Source organism: Manduca sexta, chromosome 10 (genome assembly GCF_014839805.1).
Source record: "Manduca sexta isolate Smith_Timp_Sample1 chromosome 10, JHU_Msex_v1.0, whole genome shotgun sequence".
Taxonomy (NCBI): Eukaryota; Metazoa; Arthropoda; class Insecta; order Lepidoptera; family Sphingidae; genus Manduca; species Manduca sexta.
In genome coordinates, this window is record NC_051124.1 from 12138793 (window position 1) to 12163785 (window position 24993).

Here is a 24993-nt window from a genome sequence, read left to right on the forward strand (position 1 = left end):
TTCCAAGTTTGAATTTTGTTTCAATCAGTATGCGCCGAACCACGGAGGAGGATAGACGTGCGCCGTTCCAAATATAAATTATGTTTACGATAATCGAATGTTTATTAACAGTGATTTGTGACTGAATATGACCTGATATATAAGTGATATTTTTGTGAATTAAACAATATGGCACGGTATTTGTGTGTTTTGCTGCTGGTTGCGTTGGTGTTCGCTGATGAGGAGAATGGTGAAGGAGGGAAATGCGAGAGGATCAGGCTGCCTCTGTGCCAGGACTTGGGGTACAACTGGACAGCCATGCCCAACCTGATGGGCCACAAGGACCAGAAGGAAGCCGAGGAAGCGGTAAGATTTTTTATTATTGAAAATTTTTGCAACGTTAATTATATCTCTACTATAGTCTTTGAGATGAAAGTTAGTAACTATCTATTCTAATGAAATACTAATTTACTTCAACATTATTTCCACTTTTTAGGCAAATATTTTATACTAAGCAAAATAACTCTACCGCAATTTATTTCAAAAATTATAAAAATGTTAAGCAAATAAAATTGCAAAGCACGTATAAATGGCTCGGGATTGCTGACGGCATCTGTGATCTGCTACTACTCAAGGATCGTATCTCGGGATCTCTGATAAGAGACTGTAATTTTTAAGATGTAGAGTTGTCAAGATTCATTAAAATTATTATTCTAGCGTATTTAATATCTTTTTTATTTGATATTAGTAGTTTTTTTTATAGTCTAGTATTGTATTAAAGTTATAACTTCAATACAATCTTTGAAAAACTTTGGTTTGGTTTTTTAATATTTCATAGGCTTTATAACAATCGATAATTTTTCACCAAATATTTGAATTAATTTTGTATATTATACTAATTCGAAGTATCCAGTTCTTTCGTTAATTTGATTTAATATCGGTTTTAACTGATCACTTTCAAGGATTCGAACCTCTAGCATCATGTATATTGTATAGTATGTGTAAATACCAATTAAGCATAGGTATGAACTACGAACTGAGCCAAGAGACGAGCCTGTCACGAGATCTTATCAACCAAATAATTTTTAATGGCCGATAAATACTATCACGATATCTTGATAACACACATTTGCGAATTAAATGTATTAGTTGAAAATTTTATCATACTAAAGCAGATATTGTTGTGACCATAGTTCATTCTACTGTAAGACATATTCTAGTTCTTTGAAGTCAGAAACCAAAAACTTTCCGTCCAACTAAATCCAAACGCAAATAAATATTTTCGCAATTCAATAATCAAACCAATCATCTATTCATATTCGGCAAGTCGTTTACATCTAACCTCCCATACGTTAAAGCAATTTTACACCGCTATAGAATTAAAATATTGACTTTTTAAACCCATTTCAACCCCTCGACTGAGGTAGATTTATGAACATCGAGTGAAAAGGTTTTATGTAGTGTAAAGCCGTTATCGCGCGTGTAATGTCGTCGGGGGGCGGCAGGCACGCTACTGAGTTTATGTCGATACTTTGTTACGCGTGGGAACATTATTTTAACGTAATGTTTATATACAAAAGGTATAGATTCGTGTACCCAATAGGATTTACCCTATTTTCCCGCAAATTACTTTTATACAATTTTCCAAATAGGCAAAGTGATATTATATAGATGAGTATTAATATCTGATAAATCTGTTATAAATCATATTTTTTTACCATCCATAATATATGTATTTCACTAAATTTTTTGAGTGTAATTAGAGGGACATTTTAATGAATATAAAGCAAAAAAATAATTCCAATATAATATTAGAAACGTATTTTAATCACGCCACGTATAGTTAAATCTAATAGTAGAGTCGGTGCTAACTTCAAACACAATCTAACGGCGATATATCGCGCAGATACGCAACAAACGGACAATCTAATTTCCACAAAACAACGCGATTTGACGTTGTTGAACGATACGCGACCGCCTGTAGACGCTGATAGCGTTATCGCGCGGATCAAAGGAGCCGATCGGCAAGATACACACGTACTAGCGTTGTATATGGACGGAGCTAGATGATCAACAGGTGACCCTCGGGAGTATAACAGTCGGAAAAGAACCGACAGTACATGGAATAAAGTCGTATTTGCAAAATTAGTGTTCAGTAGGACTCTATTAATGACTTCTCTATCATGTTCTGCTCTATTTGTGTTTAGTATTATAATTACATACATTATTTTGCATCTTTCATTTCAATAACTAAACAAAGTAATCTCATAAGTGTAAAAAAATGGTTGCGCATATACGTCATTATTCCACAGTAATATCACGGAAACGACATATCTGTATCATTGAGTTTTATGATTGATATAAAAAGTATAAGCACCGAATACGATGAAAACACTCGCTCGCAATATAACCAAATTAGGGAGTAAGCGCAGTGCACATCGATCCCGTCCGAGATAACCTAATCCTTCCATTTGGCGGCGCGAACATTGCAGCGCATATTATACTGTCAAATTACACAGGATTACGGGCCGCGAGTGTGTTGGCATTAAATCAATAAAGTGCGCGCTTTCATACGTTTACTATCGCGGCAGATAGTATATATCTTTACAACTCATATATAACACAAGAGCTGCCATTTATTTATATTTATATCTGTTATCGGTTTGGTGGGTGGTGCGGATTTGTGTGTTTGTGTGGGGGTCGTTACATGTATTTGTATAATGGGTTTATATCCTTGTAAAATGTTTAATACTTAATTTATATTATATTGTCAAATAAACCTGGGATCATAGACAAAATGCCTTCCTACAATCGTTAACGCTAACCTTATGTATATGAGTGACGTATCCTAGCAAAAGATTTATCAATATGATATAGCCTATTATTCTCATATTTTTTTTCTGTTATCTATTAGCGTTAACAATTGTAAAAAGGCATCACGGGTACGGCCTCTGATGTATTAATTTTAAGTACTCAACAAACTTTCTATCTTATTAGGCGTGCCAATATTGACAGGAAATAACCATCCAATCACTACCAACCTCACTTCTTTTTATTTGTATTAGGTATTACTTTCACAAGTACGATTTGATCCCCCACACCGAAACTAAGTGCGTGCCTGTTGATCGGTATCTTTGCCTTAAGTACCGATGCGTATCGTTTAATGCGGCACTATCGGCGGCATCGCTTTCAGTCTGATATATCTTCATTTATGTATAAATTTTGCTAAGCCGATTGTGAAAGAACGCTCCGTACAGCGATGTATGAAGCGTAGGGTACCTTTTTAATTTCGCTACGTAATAATTATGAAGAATATCGGTTTTATCGATCGTTAAATTGCTACCGCGTTCTTATTTAGGCTTTTTGTAATATCTTTAATAGTATAGGTATATTGTCTTGTTTTCTCTGATAATAAATTATTAACTAAATAGTATGACAATAACAAATATGTTTTAAATTCTATAAAGCATTCTTAAAGACAGAACAATAGTTAGCTATGTAAATATATACAATAGACAAAATATTTCTAGATATCTACATTTAATATTATTAAACAAATAGATCGAATATTATCTTTTGTAAAGTGTTTTGTGTTACTCTACCTAATCTACCGGCAAACCAAGTGTAGCGATCAAACATTGTGACGGCATCGTAATGACATTTACCGACCTTTCTGGTTTCGTAATGAACCGTATCTTAATTGCAAAGTGCCGGTTCGACTCCGATGTCGAAATTTATTTACACAGTTGGCTGCCTTTGTCTTTTTTTGTTGTATTGATTTTTTGAGTGATATATCGATTGATGATTGATTTAGTGAAAATGACAGTTGAACTAATATGTTCTACTAACAATTGATATCTATTTGCGTGATTTCAACTCAAAGTGTTATAAGTTTACGCTTACGTCTCATTTGGTAGAGTCACCATTAATCTTGTTATTGCTGGTGGATATATTTTATATCTGTCCGAATAGCGACCACCGTAAACAAGGTATTAAAACCCGTCATAATGACCCACGTAAGTATGTTACGTTCCGGAACCAGCCTCAGTATATCCGGTTCTAACAGGCCGGCATAATTGTGCCGACTGCCGAGGGGTAATCATCTCTCGTCAGTCGACATTCTACCTACCTTCAGGTGCAGTGAAGTAATTGTGCCCGTATAAAAAAAAGTCAATGAAATATGTAGATAATTTTGTTATAATTTACCTAACGCAACAGTCTAGTGAATATCTTAAAAATCGGTTATCTTGAATTATTTTAGTTTATAGCGCATTATCATTCGTCACATAACAATCGATCTCCATTAACATCACCAGCATTAGACAGGCGGTGAATAAATCTGCACTGATCATCTTAAAATGGATACAACAAAACCTAATTTACGACGGTACAGGATTTCCGAAGTTATTACGCAAGGAAGCAAAGATATATGTGATGCTCTGTCTATAAGAATTTCAGTACTATATTTATTATTTATTTCGCATAAAGATTACAGACAGGATAAAGTGCAGTGTTCTTAAAATAAGAGGTCACAGATGTAAATTCAGTTTAAATACAACACAATCTAAAATCGATAGGTAATGAATAAACTAGATTTAAAGGAATCTGTATGATAGTCGTGAACTATCGCCTGAACAGAAGGTAACCTTGTTAAATTATAGAATTACAGGAATAAGTTTTAAGATATTATGTAGACTTTTTTTATTGCTTTGAATGACGTGCCGAGTTTGCCCTTCGCCTGATGGTAAGCGATACGACCGCCCATAAATAGTAGCAACACCATCCAACACCTTGAATTACAAAGTATTGTTTGGTATTCCACCGCGCTCACCAGTCCTATTTTAGTCTTATTTTGTCCAGTAGTTACACTGGCTACAATGTCCTTCAAACCGGAACACAACACTACACACCGCTGATTGGCGGCAGAAATAGACATTGCGGTGGTACCTACCCAGGCGGACACACATATAAGAGTCCTACCACAAGTTAATTGTAATATATTATTCATTTAGAGTGGTATAACACTATTTATAGGTTACGGAATGGAATTATCTGTTGAATACCAACGTTGATAACTGTCGGCACATGTGTCGAGTCTCTTGACAGTAATCTCGCGAAGGCACTCGCGTCTCACATCCCATGTTTGGTAGATCACGTTTCACTGTTTACCCTATTTTCCTTAAAACGAATTGCCAGTTTTAATATCACAAAACCATCTGCCGCCTACACAACGTTCAATTCAAATTAAACTCTATTTACACTGGTATTGAGTTAAGAATGGGTGGATAAATAACATTTCCGGGGTTGACAAAAGTGCTCGCCGCGTATCGGGCAGATCTGGTGAGTTTATTCCGTTGCCGTGGCTCCGTTTGATGTTGGGATCATCGCGGTCCCATTTACAGTGGACAATTAACATGGCCGCTTGGTTATTAACGTGAGAACGCGCCCGGCATTGTCCATTGTGCCTTGGGCCATATCCATTATGCCGTCCTATAAATATGCCAAAAGCTTTGTGTCATTTTGCAATATGAATTTATATAACTGCGCGTACGATTGCGAAGTATAATTATGATCAATAGTCATTACCTTCGCTAATTCACAGAATTACCTCTAATTGCAGTTTAGGATATAAGAAACATAAAGCAACAGCGTTTAGTGCAAAAAACGATAACCGCGGCGCTAAGCTCGACTAATTGCCTCGTCGGCGCGCAGCGGTCGCCCACCTGCCGGCAACTAAAACCTCCACAAACAACTTTAGTTGAACAAATACAATTCCCTTAACTTTTTACTACTGTTGATCTGATTCTCGGGGGCACAATGGCTGCCTTTTAGCCTTCCCGAGGTGGTAATGAGGCAATTTCGCCTCGGATCTCGGACTGTTAACAAGTCGAAGTAAGGTTGACATGGACTTAACATCTCGGTTTTTGAGTCTCACAATATATTATTAAAACATGAACTTACGTTATGTTATATACAGAGTATATTTTGTATTTATATTTATTTATTGTTTCGAAATTTAAATATGGAATTGGCACACTATGCACTGTATAAAAATAACTCTTTGCCTCAATATTTAAGTTACATTTTGAATACACTATTACAAGATGTACAGACGCCGTGACTATACGTGTGTGCCAACCTTAAGCCGTCCTGGATATTAGAACTGTTGACAAGTCGGCATAGAGCGGTATACGGGTGCTCTTGAACTCGCAGCTTCCGAGAACTCAGAGTAACAAATGGATTCAACGGCGCTTACATAATTCTAATGCTGCTTCTAAAAATTCTGTTATATTTTTTACACACATATTAAATTGACCGCTTCTGTCCATAAACGGTAGCTTGGATTATAAAGGCTTGATGGCTTTACATTGCGCTCATTTTTCAACATTAAAGATGTACCAAAAAAATTATAATGGCTGTCGTATACTACCGTATTCTCAACGGAAAACAATACTTATATACTTCTGCTTGGAAATAGACAAAGCGTTACCGGACCCAATTTTCGTATACGAAATAATCTGTGTTCAGTAATGATGGTTTCAGTTACTTATATTTATACGTCACTGTATTTATATTTGTACGGTTGGTGAACTGTACACTATTTGTGCGAATAAATGCTAAGAAAATTTACGGTTGCCTCGCACAATATTTATTCTTATATTTAACATACTTGTGATACAGTCCATTGATCCATAAAAATAAATAAAAGAAACACCTATTTTAAAACCATCTTCAAAAATGCCTCTAAATGTTCTAAGTGTAGTGTAGTTTACCGTTTTCAGTTTTAGTATATACCTCATCCGTAAAAGGCCATGCGTCTATCCATTTTAATCTCGACGACCTTATACAAACTTCATATCCCGGTTTGGCAAATTTTACGAGGACCGAATTTCGAGTTTGGCAGATATTAAATATAATCGGCTTAAGACCTTTGGTTATAGTAAACAAATAAACGATAAACTTTATTTCTAATCTTGATAAAGTTATCGATATGGAAGGAATTAGATGCTGTTGTTATGAGATTTTAACATCTCTGGATGACGAATGCGTTTAGTGCCACGTAGAACTTTATAATGAATTATTATGTTGTATATATAGAGTATATAATATATATTTACAGTGGAACGATAAAGGGTAGCGTTAGTCCATTTCTGACTATAGACATTAAAGTAATCTAGTTATTAGTTCTACGAGGAATACGCCTCATTAATCTTTTCTCATCTAATAATGGTAATAAGTAAACAATAAAATACGATTATTCCTGAAATATAATTTTATCAACCAAATAACCTACTGAGATAAACATGATATAAAAATAATACTTATGTAAATGATAATCACGTAGCATGACTTCTGGAATGATGATCGCTAATTCTATAATAAATAATTAAATGATTCTGAATACTACTTTATGCTTAATGAAGTATGAAATAATCAAAAAAATTAAATAATCACTTTAATTCGTTGTAAGCACTCAATAAGATATTTGTAAGGTAATTCGTACTTTTCGAATTATGTAATAGATAACAGTTCACGTGTCATTCAATTATTCAGTTCAAAACACGAAACTACGTAGCTGTTTTTATCTGACAATATTCGACAAGCCACCTATCTCGGTATAATAAAACAATAAACATTTTAACTCACTAGATAAAGTTGCGCAGACATCCGATAAAACATTAGGCCGATCGCACTTTGAATGCGTTTCGTGCGAAATTTGTACGAACTAATACGCTTACGCACGACATTTCTCGATACCTAAAATGCTATAAATACTTTTATAGCTTTTAAAATTACGTCAAAAATGTAAGTAGTTCCTGTAATATTTAATTTAGGGTTACGCCGTTATACATAGACTAAAAAAATCTGATTATTAGGGACATAAACGCACCCTGTTCAAGCTCAATTCGTACGACAAGAATCAAATATACGTACGATTCAAATTCGTATCTAAATTGCGCACGGCCTTACCCTTTAGTTGGACATTTTAGGGCCGAGCAAACAACCATAAAAACAACTTTATTGCACCAATAACCTTTTAAGTTGCCGCGAAAGGCGCCATGAAAGTAATGAATTACAATAGACTAACGGGTACATTGCTCAATAGTTTTATGTCTTCTGTTAAATATTTGTACAATAATAAAGTAATAATAAAGGGTTGATATTATTTATCCCAAACTAATAGTAGTGCTTTGACCATTATGATAGTATGAACGTGGTGTTATTTATAAAGATTATCTAAAGTATTTTAACTCTTGGTCTCTCGTGAATCGCCGGCGAGCCAAGACAGCTACATGACATTTGCGTGTGTCACGGGATTATAACCTTATATACTACATATATACTACATAATAAGGTTATTTTTCCGTCACACGCGTAGCTGTCAATGTTTGCCGGCAAACATTCAGCTACCTCACGGGTTAAATATACTCGTGCGATAGCGTGCGATTGTATCTTTATCAAATATCGCACTCCGTAAAACAGTTTTTGATCATTAGTTTATCTAAACTTATCTAGATGCTATATAGATTTTGGAGCAGTTATTCACCGTACATTTTGTTACTAGGAAAACATTTTAAATATCCAAATTTGATTAGAAATAAAATTATCTACCAAGATCTATCGAAGATCTTTCATATATTTCTTTCCATGTTTCAACTTATTACTAAATTATGACCACGTACTTCAACACATCTACCGTTTTACAAACCCCAATTATATCCATTGAAGTGTAACTACAGAACCCTTCTGAATATTTCACGCTTCACCGAATCGTGGTACAGCTGTTTGGGTCGACACTACCCTATCATTATGTCAGGTACAAAAGGCCGTTTTACGCACGAAAGAAAGTACATAATAGTGTTATCTCTAGAGGGCTATTGTTGTCTACCGCTTTTGAGTTATGTTAAGTTTTTAAGTAGCTTTTTGTTCTAGTTGCGTTCCGATAATAAGTTTTTGGAATTGGTTTTTGTCTATGATATTGTTTATGGTTAATTTTGTAAGAATTATTATGGTATCGACTCCATTTCCTTGTTATGGTAAAGTCTCGGATCTTGATAACTCTGTATTATAGACGTAATGTGAATTAAATATTAGGTATCATATTTACAAAACCATAGAAAGTTATAGTTATATACTTTCGGAGTTTAACATTTATATGTAGAGAGAAACATTGTGCATATTATTATTTTTTATTGTAATAAAATAAATGTACTTTTATTGGTTCCCTATCGTGTTTATTATTATTTATTTAGTAAAGTATTTTATATTTATATGTCTCTAAATTTTTAATTACATATGCAGTGAATATGTTAGTAACAGGGAATGAATACATTTTTCAATGAGAAAATAAGTTCAGCCATAAATGTAGTTAATACTTAATAATAAAACCTATCAAACTAAACCGACTCTATTACAATCAATGAACACAATTTTAAAACGATATCTATCGTAAGATTACAATCAAATGAATGGATTTACAAATGGCAGATGTAAAATATAACATAAATGTCATGTTAAATCATAATTTTTATGTTTTATATTATGTAAAATTATTATTTGTCTCATAGCTGCCGGCATCGAGCCATAACTCGTTCTGATTTAACACATTTCGGTTTGTAAAACATCTACCTGTCGTAATTAGGGGCGTCGGTTTAGTTCCGAGATGGTTTTTTGTGTTCACTGCGGCGCTTTTTGTAACCTTGGATCTTAATCTTCCTTTAATACCATTTTGATTAATAAACTCAGCCCGTTGCTTGATTTATTATTCCGCGTTTGAAATTATCGCTTTGATGGTTGAGATTTATGGCGAAAGGACGCCAAGGAACTGTCAAATTGATGTAAATGACGCATTACGAAATTAGAATTTGGTAATTCCAAAAAATATTTCGTCAAAGTAATAAAAGCTGTAAAAGCGAGAGACTATTGTCATAAAAAATAAACGAAACAAAAAGAAAATATATTAAAAATTCATTCTAGGCTGCATATATATGTTACAACATACAATGTTTCAATAACTCATAAAAGAATCCGAAGCATCTCGTCGATCGAGACGCTGAATTCACGGACCTTTATTAAGGCCGCTTTAATTACACGATAATTACTACGTTAACAATCACAAATTACTCGTAATAAAGTCGTAGTTTAACGCTGGTAGGGCGGAGAGGGAGCGGCGCGGTGCGGAGCGGAGAGGGACGGGGCGGAGCGGTGTCGGCGAGATCAAAGGAGCGCGATTACGGCACGATGCGCGGGCGCATTCGTTTTATTGCACCGGCCGGTGCGTCGACCCTTCCGATGCATTTTGCTCGATGCAAAGATATTGTATTGACGAGTTTAGTTTTGCAATTTATTAACGGTTATTTATAGCAATTAAACATCCGATGGAGCGATAAAGTGAAGTAAATGTTAATGAAATTCCTTTTTAATTATCACTTTGAGGCAATGAGTTTACTCGCTCATAATTGATAATAATACTTAGTTTTATTCTATAGAATGGCAATAGTTTCAAATTGCACGCAAAGAATACGGTCGTTAAACATCCATAACAAAATTAGCACCTTGCTTCGGCGTAGACTAAAAAACGCCATTATAACGAAACTGTAAAGTGAAACCGCATAGTCATCCCGTAAGGGAGTGGAGGCCCATTGTCCGGTGGGAGGGGTCAGGAATGCGGCCCAATTAGACGAATTCCGGGTTCGATTCTCGATCCTCACGCTACGAACGATGTTTTATTATTTTATAGTTCTCATAGTGGATAGTTAACGATCTTCGGTTGTAATTAGTTTTTAATGACTAGACGCTAGCTTTGCTTGGTTTTATTGGTGTTGCGTATTTTTTATAAGTTTTTGGTGTTTTGATACTGTCTCGTTGCAACTGGCGAAACTTGAAGTTATTACTACAAACACCGTTGTATGTAGAGTTGTGAAAAAGATGTAAAAAAGGATTATCAACAAACTTAAGTAATTAAAAATAAAAATATTAACTTATCGCAATTTACGGTGAAATTTTAATTAAAATAATTTGCAAATTTTAAGTATTAGGGCCGTATTAATAGATGTTACTTAATGTCGCTCTCAAGTGAGATATCAACCGAGACGTCTAGTTGCAATCAAAATCTTAATATCATCGCTATTTGATACATATTACCAATATCTCAAATGATATCTTAAAACACAGCATAAGATTAATTTTGACATCTAAGTTTTGCTTATTTTGCGACGACTCAGCTGAGAATAAGATCTTAAACGTCAACTTAAGCTTGGTTTTGTCTCTCTCAAAGGTGAGATTGCTTTATAAATGTGGCCCTTATAATGTCAAGGTCGATTTTGGCAACTCTAGATAACGATAATCATATGTTATCGTGTCAATTTTACGTGTGTTTTTTCACAACAAAACACTCAATATCGTAGGCCTGGCCTAGGAAATAGTGTAGAACCTAATTATTTAAACAAAAGATGTTCAGAACCAGGTGATTGTTTCTCTATAAATTAACAACTTTACGATCAAACACAAACATTGTTTACGCAAAACACAAGTCGATAAATGTTAAATTATGTAAAAACATAATCGTAAAATGTCGGAAACGTTTCATAAGATGCACTGGTCAGTTTCTAACGTCGAGAAACTGGAAGAAATTAACGCCACACTCCGCGTTTAATTCAAGTCGACGCGGCTTGCAACTGAATGCGAGCATAAATAACCATTAAAAGTGCGGTAGAGCTGTCGATACGATGTCTTGTCATGTAAAAGGTAGATTAGAGTCTTGCGAGAACCACTACTGTCAATTGCAATAGTTATAGAGCTTTGGTAGAGCAAATATTTACTCTTGTTAACTTCAATAATTGTCTTACAGTTTCCATTTAATTTTGACTTTCAAAGGAATAATTATTGTGATTATTAATAAGCATACAAGGGCGGCGATAGCCTAGTTGGGTGTGGAACGAACTGCCAAGACGAATGTCCGCAGGCTCAAATCCCAAGGGCACACACCTCTGACTTTTCTAAAAAATCATGTGTGTATTCTTTGTGAATTTATCGTTCGCTGTAACGGTGAAGGAAAACATCGTGAGGAAACCTGCAACATCTGAGAAGTTCTCTATAGGAATTTCGAAGGTGTGTGAACTTTACCAATCCGCACAGGGCCAGCGTGGTGGACTAAGGCCTAATCCCTCTCAATATTAGAGGAGGCCCGTGCTCAGCAGTGGGCAAGTATATAATACAGGGCTGATATTATTTATATACAAGGCAAAGCATAAGGTAATACTAAAACTACTTATTACTTTAAAATGTTATTCACTATTATTTGTACTGATATAACATTTGTGAACTTAACTTTCTGCATTTATTTCAGATATCGATGTATTAATCGATTCTGATTCGGTTTCTCCTCACTATTTCTCGTCAGGCGGCCGCTTTCTTGTCAATTACACGTCCAGTAGGCGTATAAGTTAAGCGCACAGGTTGACTTTGTTTTGCACAAATAAATAATATATACGGCGGTGGGTACCAAATAATATATTTTATATTTTTGATCGTATATATGTTGAAAATAGGACATATTTGTACCTTTTGGTAGAGTTCAGTATTCGCAGTGGAAACCGCTAGTGGCTTGTTTCGACGAGCCGAGTTCCGGAGCGAGCATGTATACCCAAACAGGCCGGCATAAATCTGGTACTCCTAGCCATGCCGTGGCATTCTTGACCTTACAAACTACAAGTTCCTACCTGTATCCTCTAAAGGACAAATGCGCTTCTATATGGATTATAAACATTAGCAGAATCTAAAGAGGAAATGTCATTATAAATGGTTTCGCAGCGAAATCGACGATTCCACGTTCAGTAATTAATGATCTGGTTTTATTATTGATGGTGGTGATTCGGTGCTCGGATGTAGCAACAAATTGTGATAGCCCACGGCGATAATAAATCGTAAAAGAGGTTTTAATTTTAATGTTTAATTAATTTGAGCTTTGTTGTTTTCATTACTTGTTAATTATTTTTGTGCGTAACTTGTGATCAAACTATATAATAAATAATATCAGCCCTGTATTATATACTGTCCCACTGTTGGGCACGGGCCTCCTCTACTACTGAGAGGGAATAGGTGATCAAACTGTAAGACAAATAAATTTATAAATGCATTACTTATTATATTCAATATGTTTTAATTTAATAAATACACAATTAAAATAACGGCAAAATACTACATAAAGTGGGCAGTTCACCGCTCCCAGCCGTGTACATGTTGCCAAGTGACCACTTACCATCAGGTGAGCCGACAGCCCGTCTGCCTCGCAAGCCATTAAAAACATAATTATCTGAAACAAAAACTACGCGAATACCAGCATGAATTGACGCGGGAGTCGAACCCGCTCCCACGAACCGTTACCGTCCGTCATTATTGGATGGCGTTAGAAAGTCATTAAGCTATGGTGGGCGGTTATTGTGCTTTTCGTAATAGTGACAATTTATTGATATTAATATATTTGGTGGGAAGCTACATGATAAATATTCCACAAGATAGTGAGAAAAACGCGTGCATTAAATATTATTTCCTTTGAATATATTGTATTTGAAATGTTTATATATAACATGTGCTCTTAGGTCACATTTAAGTAAGATAGACAATGGTAAAAATCTTATTTTGATATTATTATTATTATTTTGGTTAATTCCATTTGGCTTAATGAAGAGTATAGACTATACTAGTTAATGTCGGTTAAATATTTATAAGCAACACTTGTATATTGGGCTGATCATATAACACCTAACATAAACATTATTATGCTACTTGTTCTTTGTGAATTACATATATATAATATTATTTTAAGTGTTCTATGTTAGTTTTATTTAAGATAAAGAAAAATATTTCCATTGAAGTTAATGTAGAAGCGTTTGAAAGTTATGAAAGTACTCAGCTACCAACAAATTATATCTATATAAACGTAGTAACACCACTCGCGTGAAAACGGTAAAATTGTTGTGAGAAATTAAATTTTTCCATGAAGTGGACATGTTGATGTTATCGGTGTGAAGAAGCCGGCTCGTACACGCATTAAAGGATTCAAATGTCTCACTTCTTAATAAAAATAATTCAGAGCACACGCTATATATGAAACACCTTATATGTTGCCTATGATTCATAGAATTGATTTCCCGTATTGAAATAAAATGATTTGAAAGGAAATGATTTATTTGAATCCGTAAAATTACATTATTTAGATTCCATCAATATTAACTCTATCACCAGTTTGTAGTTCTCTTGAGAAAAGAACGGGCAAGAAACTCTGGTGTTGCTCTTTTCAAACAGTTCCGATGCTGCCTTGCTTTCATAGTGTTCATGAAGATTATTTTTTATGAGTCCGTTATGCGTATGCAAGACAAAGGCCCATTATTTAAAGGTAGGTGTTTAGAACTATTAGTAACTCTTGTTAAATTTATTATTAGCAATAACTTCCGTTCACTTACCTGACCAACTGAAGATTCGTACGTATGAACGCTCGAAAACGATGTTATTTTTTTTTCGTGGTTTTCGACCTTTTCTATATGTATAAATGTTCTATGTACGTTCCCTAATAATTTCAAAGGTACGAGAATTACGTTCCGTAATAATTTCTACTAATCCACACTAGGCCAGCGTAGTCAATTGTGGCCTAAACCCTCTCAGTAGAAGAGGAGGCCCGTGCGGGCTGATATTATACTGTTATTTTTATCTACGTTCCCTAGATAAGTTGATTGCAATTTCAATACAGTCGCATTCCTGGCGTGTTTTATTTGTAGAGATCTGTGCGACAGCCACTCGTCCCAATTAAAACGTTATCACTTGATAACAGCTTCGACGGCGCCGAGTTTCTCTCCCTTTTAGGCAGCCACATTCACCAGCGACAAGTTTTAATTAAAATAAAAACTTTATACTTATTAATTTCTGCAATTAAACCACTTAAGGTATTGAGGTGTAATTAAATAAATTGCAGAAGGAACGGTCTTATATACTAATAAGGCGTACTAGCGTCTATAAGGTTGTAGTAAATAAATTCGAGCGAAACTTAATCGCATGAGAAATATTAATTGAATATTTTAATTAATTAATAAAATTTACCTCTTAAATCTTTAATTAAGGCTACATTTCTGGACTTTGTTGTTATGCCTGCCTTTTGCTCATTTCACGTCTGCCGACACCTTTGTTGAGCGTAGCTAACGAGTAAACTATGCTAAGTGCAAAATATACGATGTTTAAATCTCATATCTCATCAATCAAGTTGCGCGATAGGCATCGTCTAAGTCGAAATGACTCCGGTTCACTCTTTTTCTATACAAAAATAAATATGGCTGATGTCTATTATGCCTAAATCTGGGTCTAAATATTTCATGTGTTTTTATACGCAAATTGTTCGAAATTGTGAAATATATTCACATAAAATTGCTAAAAACTCTTTACAGATTCAATCCAGGCTAGATTGCAATAGCGAAGGGTTCTGTAGCCCGATTTCCGCCAGCTTCCGTTTATGTAGAATCTAATTATAATCATTAGGAGGATTTGCAGACTGCATTTATACATAATAGTATCTATATGTTATGTAGAGTTATCTTTAGGAAAACTTAATCCTTCGCCACTGCTATAGAGACTACTATGCCGTACCAATAGGAAATGTTGGATTTAATTACAGTTTTATGAATCGCCGTATAGAGTGATTTACCGCGCTGGTTTCAAATTGGACACGTCGATCAAGTTAATTCGTACCGAGTGTGGTACACGTGTTGCTAAGTTATATGATACTTGCATTCATGTCAAATTATGGGGGTAAGCGGACACACCTATGGACTTTGCCCATTCTTCACGTATGATGTCTCGTCTCTTTTTCCAACTGCATTTATTCCACTACAATAGCGTCAGTGAAAAATACTTCAATCTATGTTGCATAAAGAATTTTACTTAAACATCGGCTGTCTCGGCTATCTTTAACGCCTTGTTTCGCTTAGAAAAAACTCGTTATCGCCTCCATTGGGGGGTGAGTAGAACGGTCCTGTTGTTTCACTGGTCTTAGAAAGCAATGTTGACACTGGGGAGTATAGCTTCATCCAAGCGAGCATTGGGCCGAGTCAAACTCGATGTATCTTGTTGCACTAAGGTAGCTGCCTGAGATCCAGTCTCAGTTACTACCTTAGCTTCTATGTCATTAATCTTTTTACAGTACTACATAAGTATAACATCTATTACCAAATTAACCAAGCCGTATTGTAACAATGCAGTATTAGCTAATAGCTATTTTTTGCTGCGACCAATTCAATAGTCATTAAGGTCATCGTACTTTTTTCTATCTTTGCATCATTAAGAATTAACTCGTCGGTTGTACCGCTGCAATCGCTGTACAATTGTCTCTGTGCGATGCCGCCTACAATACGAAATACAATATGCACAATAATAAACCTTATCCCATTGATATACAACTTACATAAACCGCAAATGTAACTTCGTTTGTGATGCTATCGGCAGATTCTAAGAAGTTTATTGCTGTTGGAATATTGACTCTATTTGGTTCGATTAAAGTTGATTCTTGTGCTCGGGGATTATGTGTAGGATATTATAAATCAAGCACGGTCCAGCCAGCGAAGCGTAGCAGAGCGGTCCCCTTGATGGTGCAACTGATGGGAGATTTGATGGGGTTTGTGGCGACGTCCGCTTTATTGGAATTCATGTATTTTTCTTGGTAGTTGAAGTTGTTTTTGTAAAATTGCTAACTTTATGATTTCTATATATTGAGCGGCGAAATAGATCTTTAGAAAAATATCACCATGACATTAGTCTTCGATGATATCACCAAAAAGGATTTTCATCAATATTTAGCGTTTGTGTAAGTAGAGGCATGTTATGGCGGAATAAAGAAAAGCAAATTGAAAATATGAAAAATATTTTTAATTCTGCTTCGGTATTACCATTCAGCCTTGTTATTTCAAGTGTTAGAAAATTAACACTTGAACGCGCGTTCGGTAAAAATGCCGATAACCGAAGAGAAATAAACAGTCTCGTGGAACTAAGAAACGCAATCATAAATCGGCTCGCTCCGTAAACCTCCAATTAATGTGAGATAGAAAACACAGGAACGAACCGCATTTAGACGCGAGGGGGTGGACCTCCCACAGTGCGGCTTCGTGCTTTGTACGTGCTATCTTTCAAAGATAAGATATTTTGTAATTGTATTATGTTACTTTGATGCTATTTCACAGTTATTGTGTAAAGATGTATTTTCAAAGATGCTTTACTTAGTTAGAGATGTCAAACACAAATATTATGCTTGATTTGATTGTAAATCTTAGATCTAACAGAAAACTATATTTCAAGACCCCATACATTAACAGTAACAAATTTACTTGAAAACAAGCATTTATAATAAAGATTTGAATACCGAATTCATTTTTAACCTATTCGAAATTTAAAACATTTTATTCGAAAATCAAAGTTAATTATATCCCGAGATCATCTCACAGCTCCATACCTGTCCATAACGATTCAATCCCATAGTTTTATGTGAGAGGCGTAAATCAAGCGGCGTTGAAACGATGCAGCTGCTGAATCTGGGCCGAGTGGATGGCGGCGGCGTGTCGGAACACGCGTCCAGGGGAATGTACTGGACAAGCTACTGGGCCGTTAAACGTGTCGAAGAATGTAAAAAAATTAAAATAATGAAGTGCTTATGCTTTAGTAAAAGTGTATGGTGAAAGTCTTGATTTAGCCAATGAACGTAAACCTATAAATGAACTGTAAAATTTTCAATACAAACTGACAGGCCTAAATCTGGCTCTATGTGCTTGAAGTTCAATCAGATTCAATCAGACACCGCTAGAAATTAAAAATGTTTGTTCAAAAAGTTTTGTCCTCATTAATTACTACACTTGTAACTATCTCATGGAATTTGGAGAAGTTGCGTTTATCGAATCATTCGATTCCTACAATTAAGTTTTTATGCCCAAGGATATCATTCCTTATAATTCGTAATATTTTTCAAAACTCTACTGTTTATACTTATTTGAGTAATCAAATAAAATGACGAGTTTAATGAAAATAATATAACGGTATGCACTTAATGCCACTTTTTTATGATATAGGAGGTACACAAGTATACGGTTTACCGGATGGTAAGTGACCACCGCCCATGAACATCTGCAAGTAGGGGTCATAGAGATTCGTTGCCGGCCTTTTAGGTGAGAATACGCTTTTTTCTGAAGGTCGCCAGATCTTATCTGTCCGGTAATGCTGCTGACGACAATTCTATACAATATACACATAACTTCAATATTAACAATGAAGTATACAATAGGCCATCTACTACGCCTCAAAATTACAACCCAACTCCTACATCTTGTTTATAAAGAATACTTCAGCTAGTATAAAAATGGCTCGTAAACCGACCGCCGTATGCGCCTAACGACTGGCGTTATAAATAGTTTGTTTGGTTAACGTAAGGTTTATTGCAAGCAATTCGCGCGCCGCGGCTCCGCCCGACTATCTAAATAAACCGAGTGTAATGTGGGACTTGTTTTTGTACTCCGGGAGCTGGATTTTATGTATTTGGCGTCGTATGGATAATAAATTGGAAGTAGGGTTAAAGGTTATGTATATTAATAAAATTGTATGAGGCTGTCTGTATTTTGTAGATATTGAAGAAAAAAGTAATATGGACAGTCTTTATTGAGCAACAGAATTCAGATTTCACCGATGTATTGCTAGAGGTCTAACTTAAAATATTTAGTTAATTATTTTAAGCCTTCTGGGCCTCAAGAATATATTAGTTATGAATAAGTTGTCTTCATAGAAAGAGAGAGTGACGTTTCGTATAAATGATTTTGTTCGAACTATATTTACTTATTAAACGCATTGACTCTACAAGGGTACAAAAAATAACTTTTTTTTTATGTAACCTGCACTCACAATTTTTGGCACAAAAGGTTTGAAGTAAAATTTTCATCTTATTCAATTATAAACAAAAAATATACTATAAATCTTCCCTTAACCAGTCTGAATAGTGAAAAATCTTCCTTAGATTCCTTCCTAGATCCTGAAGTAGGTCTTGTGTAGAGGCCAATTCTTAATCCAAGCTCAATAAAATTTCGTCTACGGATTTCAATAAATATACAGCTCCTAAACTACAGTGTGTACAAAGGAGCAAGCCGGCAAGTCTGTTTACACGTCGGCGCGCGCTTTGATGTGCGCAGGGCTGCGATAACCGGTATCGCGCGAATTAATTGCGATAGCATCGTGCCGAGCGTCAGAAACGGCCGAAGTTAGCCGAAGCAGGTATAGTAATAATGTTGACAAAATATATGGCATTTGTTTGTTTTGAATGGTATAGACTGGGCCCTAAACTAGGTGCCTGAAAAGCCGATCAACGAAAAAATTTATTAAATGTCAAATCTCTTGTTCAGTGCTATTAGAGTTGCTAGTAAAGAAACTAACTACTTTGATTTGATCAGCATGTCAGTTGATAGAGCTGTCAAAATATAAGAATCTCATGTAATTTTTTTTTTGCAATTCCTTTTTTGTACACTCTCATGAGACAAATGAGTCATTACCGTGATGATAAAGGCCCCAGTGATTCATAAACACGAAGACTTCATTGTGCTCATTACCGTCATAAAATATTACGACTAAAAAGACCCAATAGTTCATGCGACTACAATATCCTACCCTGCAATGCTACGTAGCTACAATAATAAAACAATGTAACATACTCTAATCGCTTTGATTGACTAGTTACTTCCTTAGAAATCGTCAGACTCTATCACCAACGCTAATTCACCCATAAATCCGTATAAAAATATGGTTATCAATTTTATAGTGGCAACCCTAACTCCAGTGGAGATACGCAACAGATCAAAGGGCCGCGCTTCAACTAATGAAGTGATAAATAACAACCCGCTGCATAGCTATAATTGATACACGTTAACATTTATAACTTGACATGATCACTCATTCATTTCGCATCCTGTGCATCGATGTCAAACTCTGGGATCTCTCGATCTAATTTAATGTCTTTGTATGGGACACTAGCCGATAAATTAGATATAATCAGCCATATACAGCTCCACTAATAAGCGCTTAAAGGTGGCCAAGTAAAAAGTAACAAGAGAGGTTTACAAGTTACATATTATAAAGATGAATTATAAGAATTATTCTCGTAGGTATTGTATAGGTGAGCAGATACCTACACCTTATTTACTTCTAGCTCGATTGTGTTAATTTGGTTTTAGCCACGACTCTGCGTGGGAGGCACTTGTTATTTAAACTATAAATTCAATCTGTCAAATTAATTTCCACCCACCTAGATTTCAAAAGTAAATTAAATTCAACCAAGTTAAATTAAAAGGATTATAGCGCGTTATCTTACACAACGTTTTATCCTAAACATAAATCATATAAAATATACAGATTGATTTATAAATTGAAGAATTTATTCAAAGCAAATCTATCAGTAGATCAGTTTTATTTCATTTTAATGCACTCACATAGTTTTTTCAATTAATATTATCACACCAGATTTTTGTCTTTTTGCCTGTTTCTCTGCGTAACCACAGGCCAAATAATTACTGCGTAGATTTATGTTTTTGCTATAACAAAGAAGCGAAATATGAATGAAAATAGGCCATCCCATTGTTTATTTTGAAAGGATGTAACAAATTGTACAAAGCTCTCGTCACGGTGACTGTTCGTTTGATAGCACGCGTTATATCGGTCCGCTTTGAAGTCACGTGTGCGGAGGGACGAGGGTGGACGGTTTTATAAATAAAGTCATCACACGTGACGCCGACAGCAACTCATTGGACTACGGCAGGTTTGTCTTCGTTGATGAATTTATTATACGGTTTCTAAATATTCTGGAACAACTTTAAAACCTTCATCAAGTTCTAAAGCCAGGTTTTGGGTTAAGATAACTTGCAGAAATCGACTTCCGCGAGCGAGACAATGTTAACAACCAGGGCAAGTTGACTACTACAAATTGTGAAACTTGCAGTATTTGCAGCGAGTCGCATGTTTATAAAACTACAGAAAAATAGCGCTAAGTGTAGTAATATGTTATTAGAAAACTTGCTAGTCTAAACTAATCATTATAAAAACATTTCTTATGTAGTAATGTACGCCCCTTTTCAAAAAATGATCCCAATTGAAATCTTGGACCCAACCCCAACAATAAACCAGCATATCAAAAACACTTTGCTCTGATTAGTCCATTTTTGCGACAGATTACAAAAAGGGATTGAGATTGTTCATTGAAAAAGACTATCAGTGAATAATCAACGAACTTCAAAGTAGGTATGTTATACTATGATAAGAAAATGACCCCGATGTGCACTCCTTTCGATGTAAATGTATGTGAACAGAATAGTCTTAATTAGAATTTGAATACATTTACTTGTATTACTTGTAATGACTGTTTTAAATGCTCTCGTGCGGCATTCGCAATGTAAGGTAATCGCGAAAGGGAGAACGCAAAAGCCAAGAAAGTTAGAAAGTTAAATGAAACATGAAAGTACGCGATGTAACATATCTTTTGCATCTTTGCGGATTCTGCTTTGTTTATGTTTTAGCTATGATTTATTGGTCACTTAAGTAAAATTGTTTGGTAAATCACACTGCAGAATAGGTACAGGCCTTCCATTTCTTCAAAGGAAATATTTCAAAGATTTCTATATAATCTATACCAAGATGGTTCAATGCAGATTGGTGGCCATTCTGTGTTGCGCTTTGAGGAAGTCCATGAGAACGAAGTTGGTTCAGAAATTTTTAATTCCCTGATATTTAATTTGAAATTTGTTTACCAAGCACCGGTTTACAAATGTAGCACGGCAGAGCTGCAATCTCTACACGTTAACAAATGTTTTCTTTTGAAACACGAGCATCGCGGTGTCCTGCTAACTAATATATGAGCCATTAAACGGCGGTCCCTTGCCGTCACATCAAAGCGATCTGTCCCTACTCTATTTTGGGATTTTGTAATTATTTTTTTGTCGTCCACCGTTCTTTGTTGTTTGACAGATAGAGTTCAAGGGACTGATGTGTTTTGGCAACTGTTTTGATAAGCAACTGGAAATCAGGAGCGGGATTAGTTTTATTGTACTTTGAATCTTTAGTGGGAACTCAGTTCGTCCTTCTCTTGTGAGAAATGCTTTCTGAACTAGTAGTAGAATTAATATTGACGGAAACTAAATAATGTATAACATTAAACAGGTTTAAATAAATCATTTCATTTCTATTCTTTTGAGTTGAACGACGCAATCATAGAAATATCCTGTAGTAATTAGTCAATGAGAATGTTAAGCTAGCGATCAGTGTTATGTATTAATTTCAATGGTAAATGAAGGGTATATAAGTAATTAATACTACTTTAAGGAATTTATCGCAGTGTACTTTTTTAATGTTTACTCCACATATTTCAATGACTGCAGCCTTCATGGTCACGGGAATCCACTGATTCTGACACGAGTCACAACTCTTTCTAATCTTAGAATTTGCCAAACTACCTCTATTCACGTTGTTGAGCAAAACTATACTCAAGCGCAAATTGGAATACAGTTGTATTGCCGGAATATCAAACATTTCACCATAAAACGAATATAGTCACACATTAGATATTGTTCCTTAGACTCACATAGTCCCGAGCTAACGTAACACAATATCATCTGTGACGTCATCAATCAATCCTCGCGTTAACAAGACGAATGTTTACCCAAACAAATAAATAATCCCACTCTAAGAACTGAGCCACTCAATGGATCACAGTGTAAACAGCATAAATGAAATAGACACGAGAACCAGCGTATGCTGACCTCTCATACAATTTACAAAAGCCTTTATACCAACTGTATAGAGTCGGTAATTGCGTGTATAGTTTTGTCGGAGATTAAAGGAGTTTTTCATATCTGGACAAGGTTGTGTGATCCACATATCCGATAGCACTTGAGTGAGCAAATATTTGTTAAGGGTAGGTTCAGTTTTTAATGTATTGCTCAAGGTTATTAATATGTTTGTAGACGGCGGTAAAACAAGTTGATTTTGAAAGTACAACTTTATTTTTTACTCCATGATATGTTTTTTATTGTTTTCTTTAGTAGTTAGAGAATAAAAATCTGTTGCCGTTACAAGAAAATACTACTAGTTTAATTTGAATAATGTGTTGATAAAATAAAAAACATTAAAATGTTTATACCTAAATGTTAATAGGTTTGTCAATAAATATTATATTAAAAGTATAATTTCCGATTCCATGCTTTATCTCATGCACCAACTCGCAAACTATGAAAGGACTAAGAAATAAGGACCTAAGTATAGATAAAAGAATAACATTCTTATGACATTTCCAATTTGATCTTCAAGTCACGGCTAGCAGAACATGAAATCGAGTTTCACTTAATTGTATTTATTCGACAAACTCGAAAAGGATCAGAAACGAGTTTAAAGCTTCAGTGAACGTGTCCCTTAAGTAAAACATCACAAGTGGTGCCGACAGAGCCGAACCTTTTCCACGCAAACAATTCCGTTTGTCCACAATTGTTGGCTTATAACTAAAAGTTGAAAAAAACACACAAAAACACTCACTTAAGTTCAATCCCCGTGCTAAGGGGATAAAGTAGGATAAGGCGTATCGTTTTCGTTCATAATCCTTACTAGAGGCGTTTTAGAAAAGTATGTTCTAAAGATTTATATAAAAAATAATAGTGCTGGTACAATCAATGGTTGAATGGAGAATGTTGTTTTGATACTGCTATTAGTTCGCGAACAAAAAATGAACAACGTTTTTTTAACATACGGTAGTCAAACATGACGGGAAGATAGAAAAAAAAACGTTTACATTTGGTACAAAATAGAATACACATACCACTACAATATTGAGTTTACGTACCATTTTCAAAACTAAATTTATGTAGTAATTTATAAACAATCGTTATATATACCTTTTGATTACATTTTTGTCTGGATGGAGTAATTTATTTCATTAAGAACAAATTAATCTATTGATACAATGTGTCAAAAATACTATTGATAGATATCAGCAGAACATAACCATGAATATGTGTTTAAATATACACCATAACCTACAAATCATATCAGCTAGATTCCAAGATAAAAAACTTACTAATCAAATCCGACGAAATACCAAACGAGGGCTTTGTAAATACCGCCACAGCCGTACAAAGTGCGGATACACATTTCTAAATGAGTTTTTCATGCTTCATGAGATAAACGTATGCGGCGGTATCAAACAAATTGCGCTCCAGTTTGGTAGGCAGTATCGACAGTCGATAAACCAATTCATGCCATCGACTCGATAACATTCTATTTTGTTCCGTAATTAAATTCCATTAAGCGCCGACATGTATTTGTAATTATCTGTCTCGGAATAATCTGAGATATTCGATTTGGTAAAGTTAATTTCTGACAATTAGTTGATAGCATTGATAAGTGTTATCCATTCATGTTCCCGATTTGTGCATCCAAATTGATTATAGCAATTAAATGTGGTGCACATTTTTGGACATTTAACTAAATCCTATTTTCATTTTTTTATTACGTCAAGCCTTTGAATTTAGTATAGAGATAAATGCTAAAATACTGGCTAAGAAACCATACGCTAATGTAATCGTAATTTAACTTATTCGGCCGCATTAACCAAACACTATTTTAAAGTCTTTGATCTCCGAAGTTTCAACATGGACCCGAATTGTTTGATGTTTATGCATCGTATTTGTAAGCGATTTCTAAACGGCGAACTGAAACGAAATGTTTAAACTACTCATCTGCGAGTCGGATGTTGCAGTTCCACTACTGATTGTGCTAATATATTATTTTTGCCAGTAACCGTATCAAAGATATGTATACTAGATATATGTTTCCGACGGATTTATGTCGCGTTCCGTTTGATATCTCGATGCTAAATTTGTTACCAAATGAAATCGGGTAAACAAGTCGTTGCGTTGTCTCTTTAAAAAATATACGGTTAATGCTATTTAATCGAATACTCGTCAA

At 35.0% G+C, this 24993-nt stretch overlaps 1 protein-coding gene across 1 annotated transcript in view; it reads left to right on the forward strand.

The window, feature by feature from the left end:
- LOC115451965 (frizzled-10) overlaps positions 1-24993 on the forward strand; it is a 27146-nt gene continuing 2153 nt past the window's right edge. The window contains exon 1 of the mRNA XM_037437032.1: positions 1-345. Within this exon, the coding sequence (XP_037292929.1) occupies positions 169-345 (177 nt within the window). The 5' untranslated portion in view covers positions 1-168. The remainder of the gene's footprint in view (positions 346-24993) is intronic.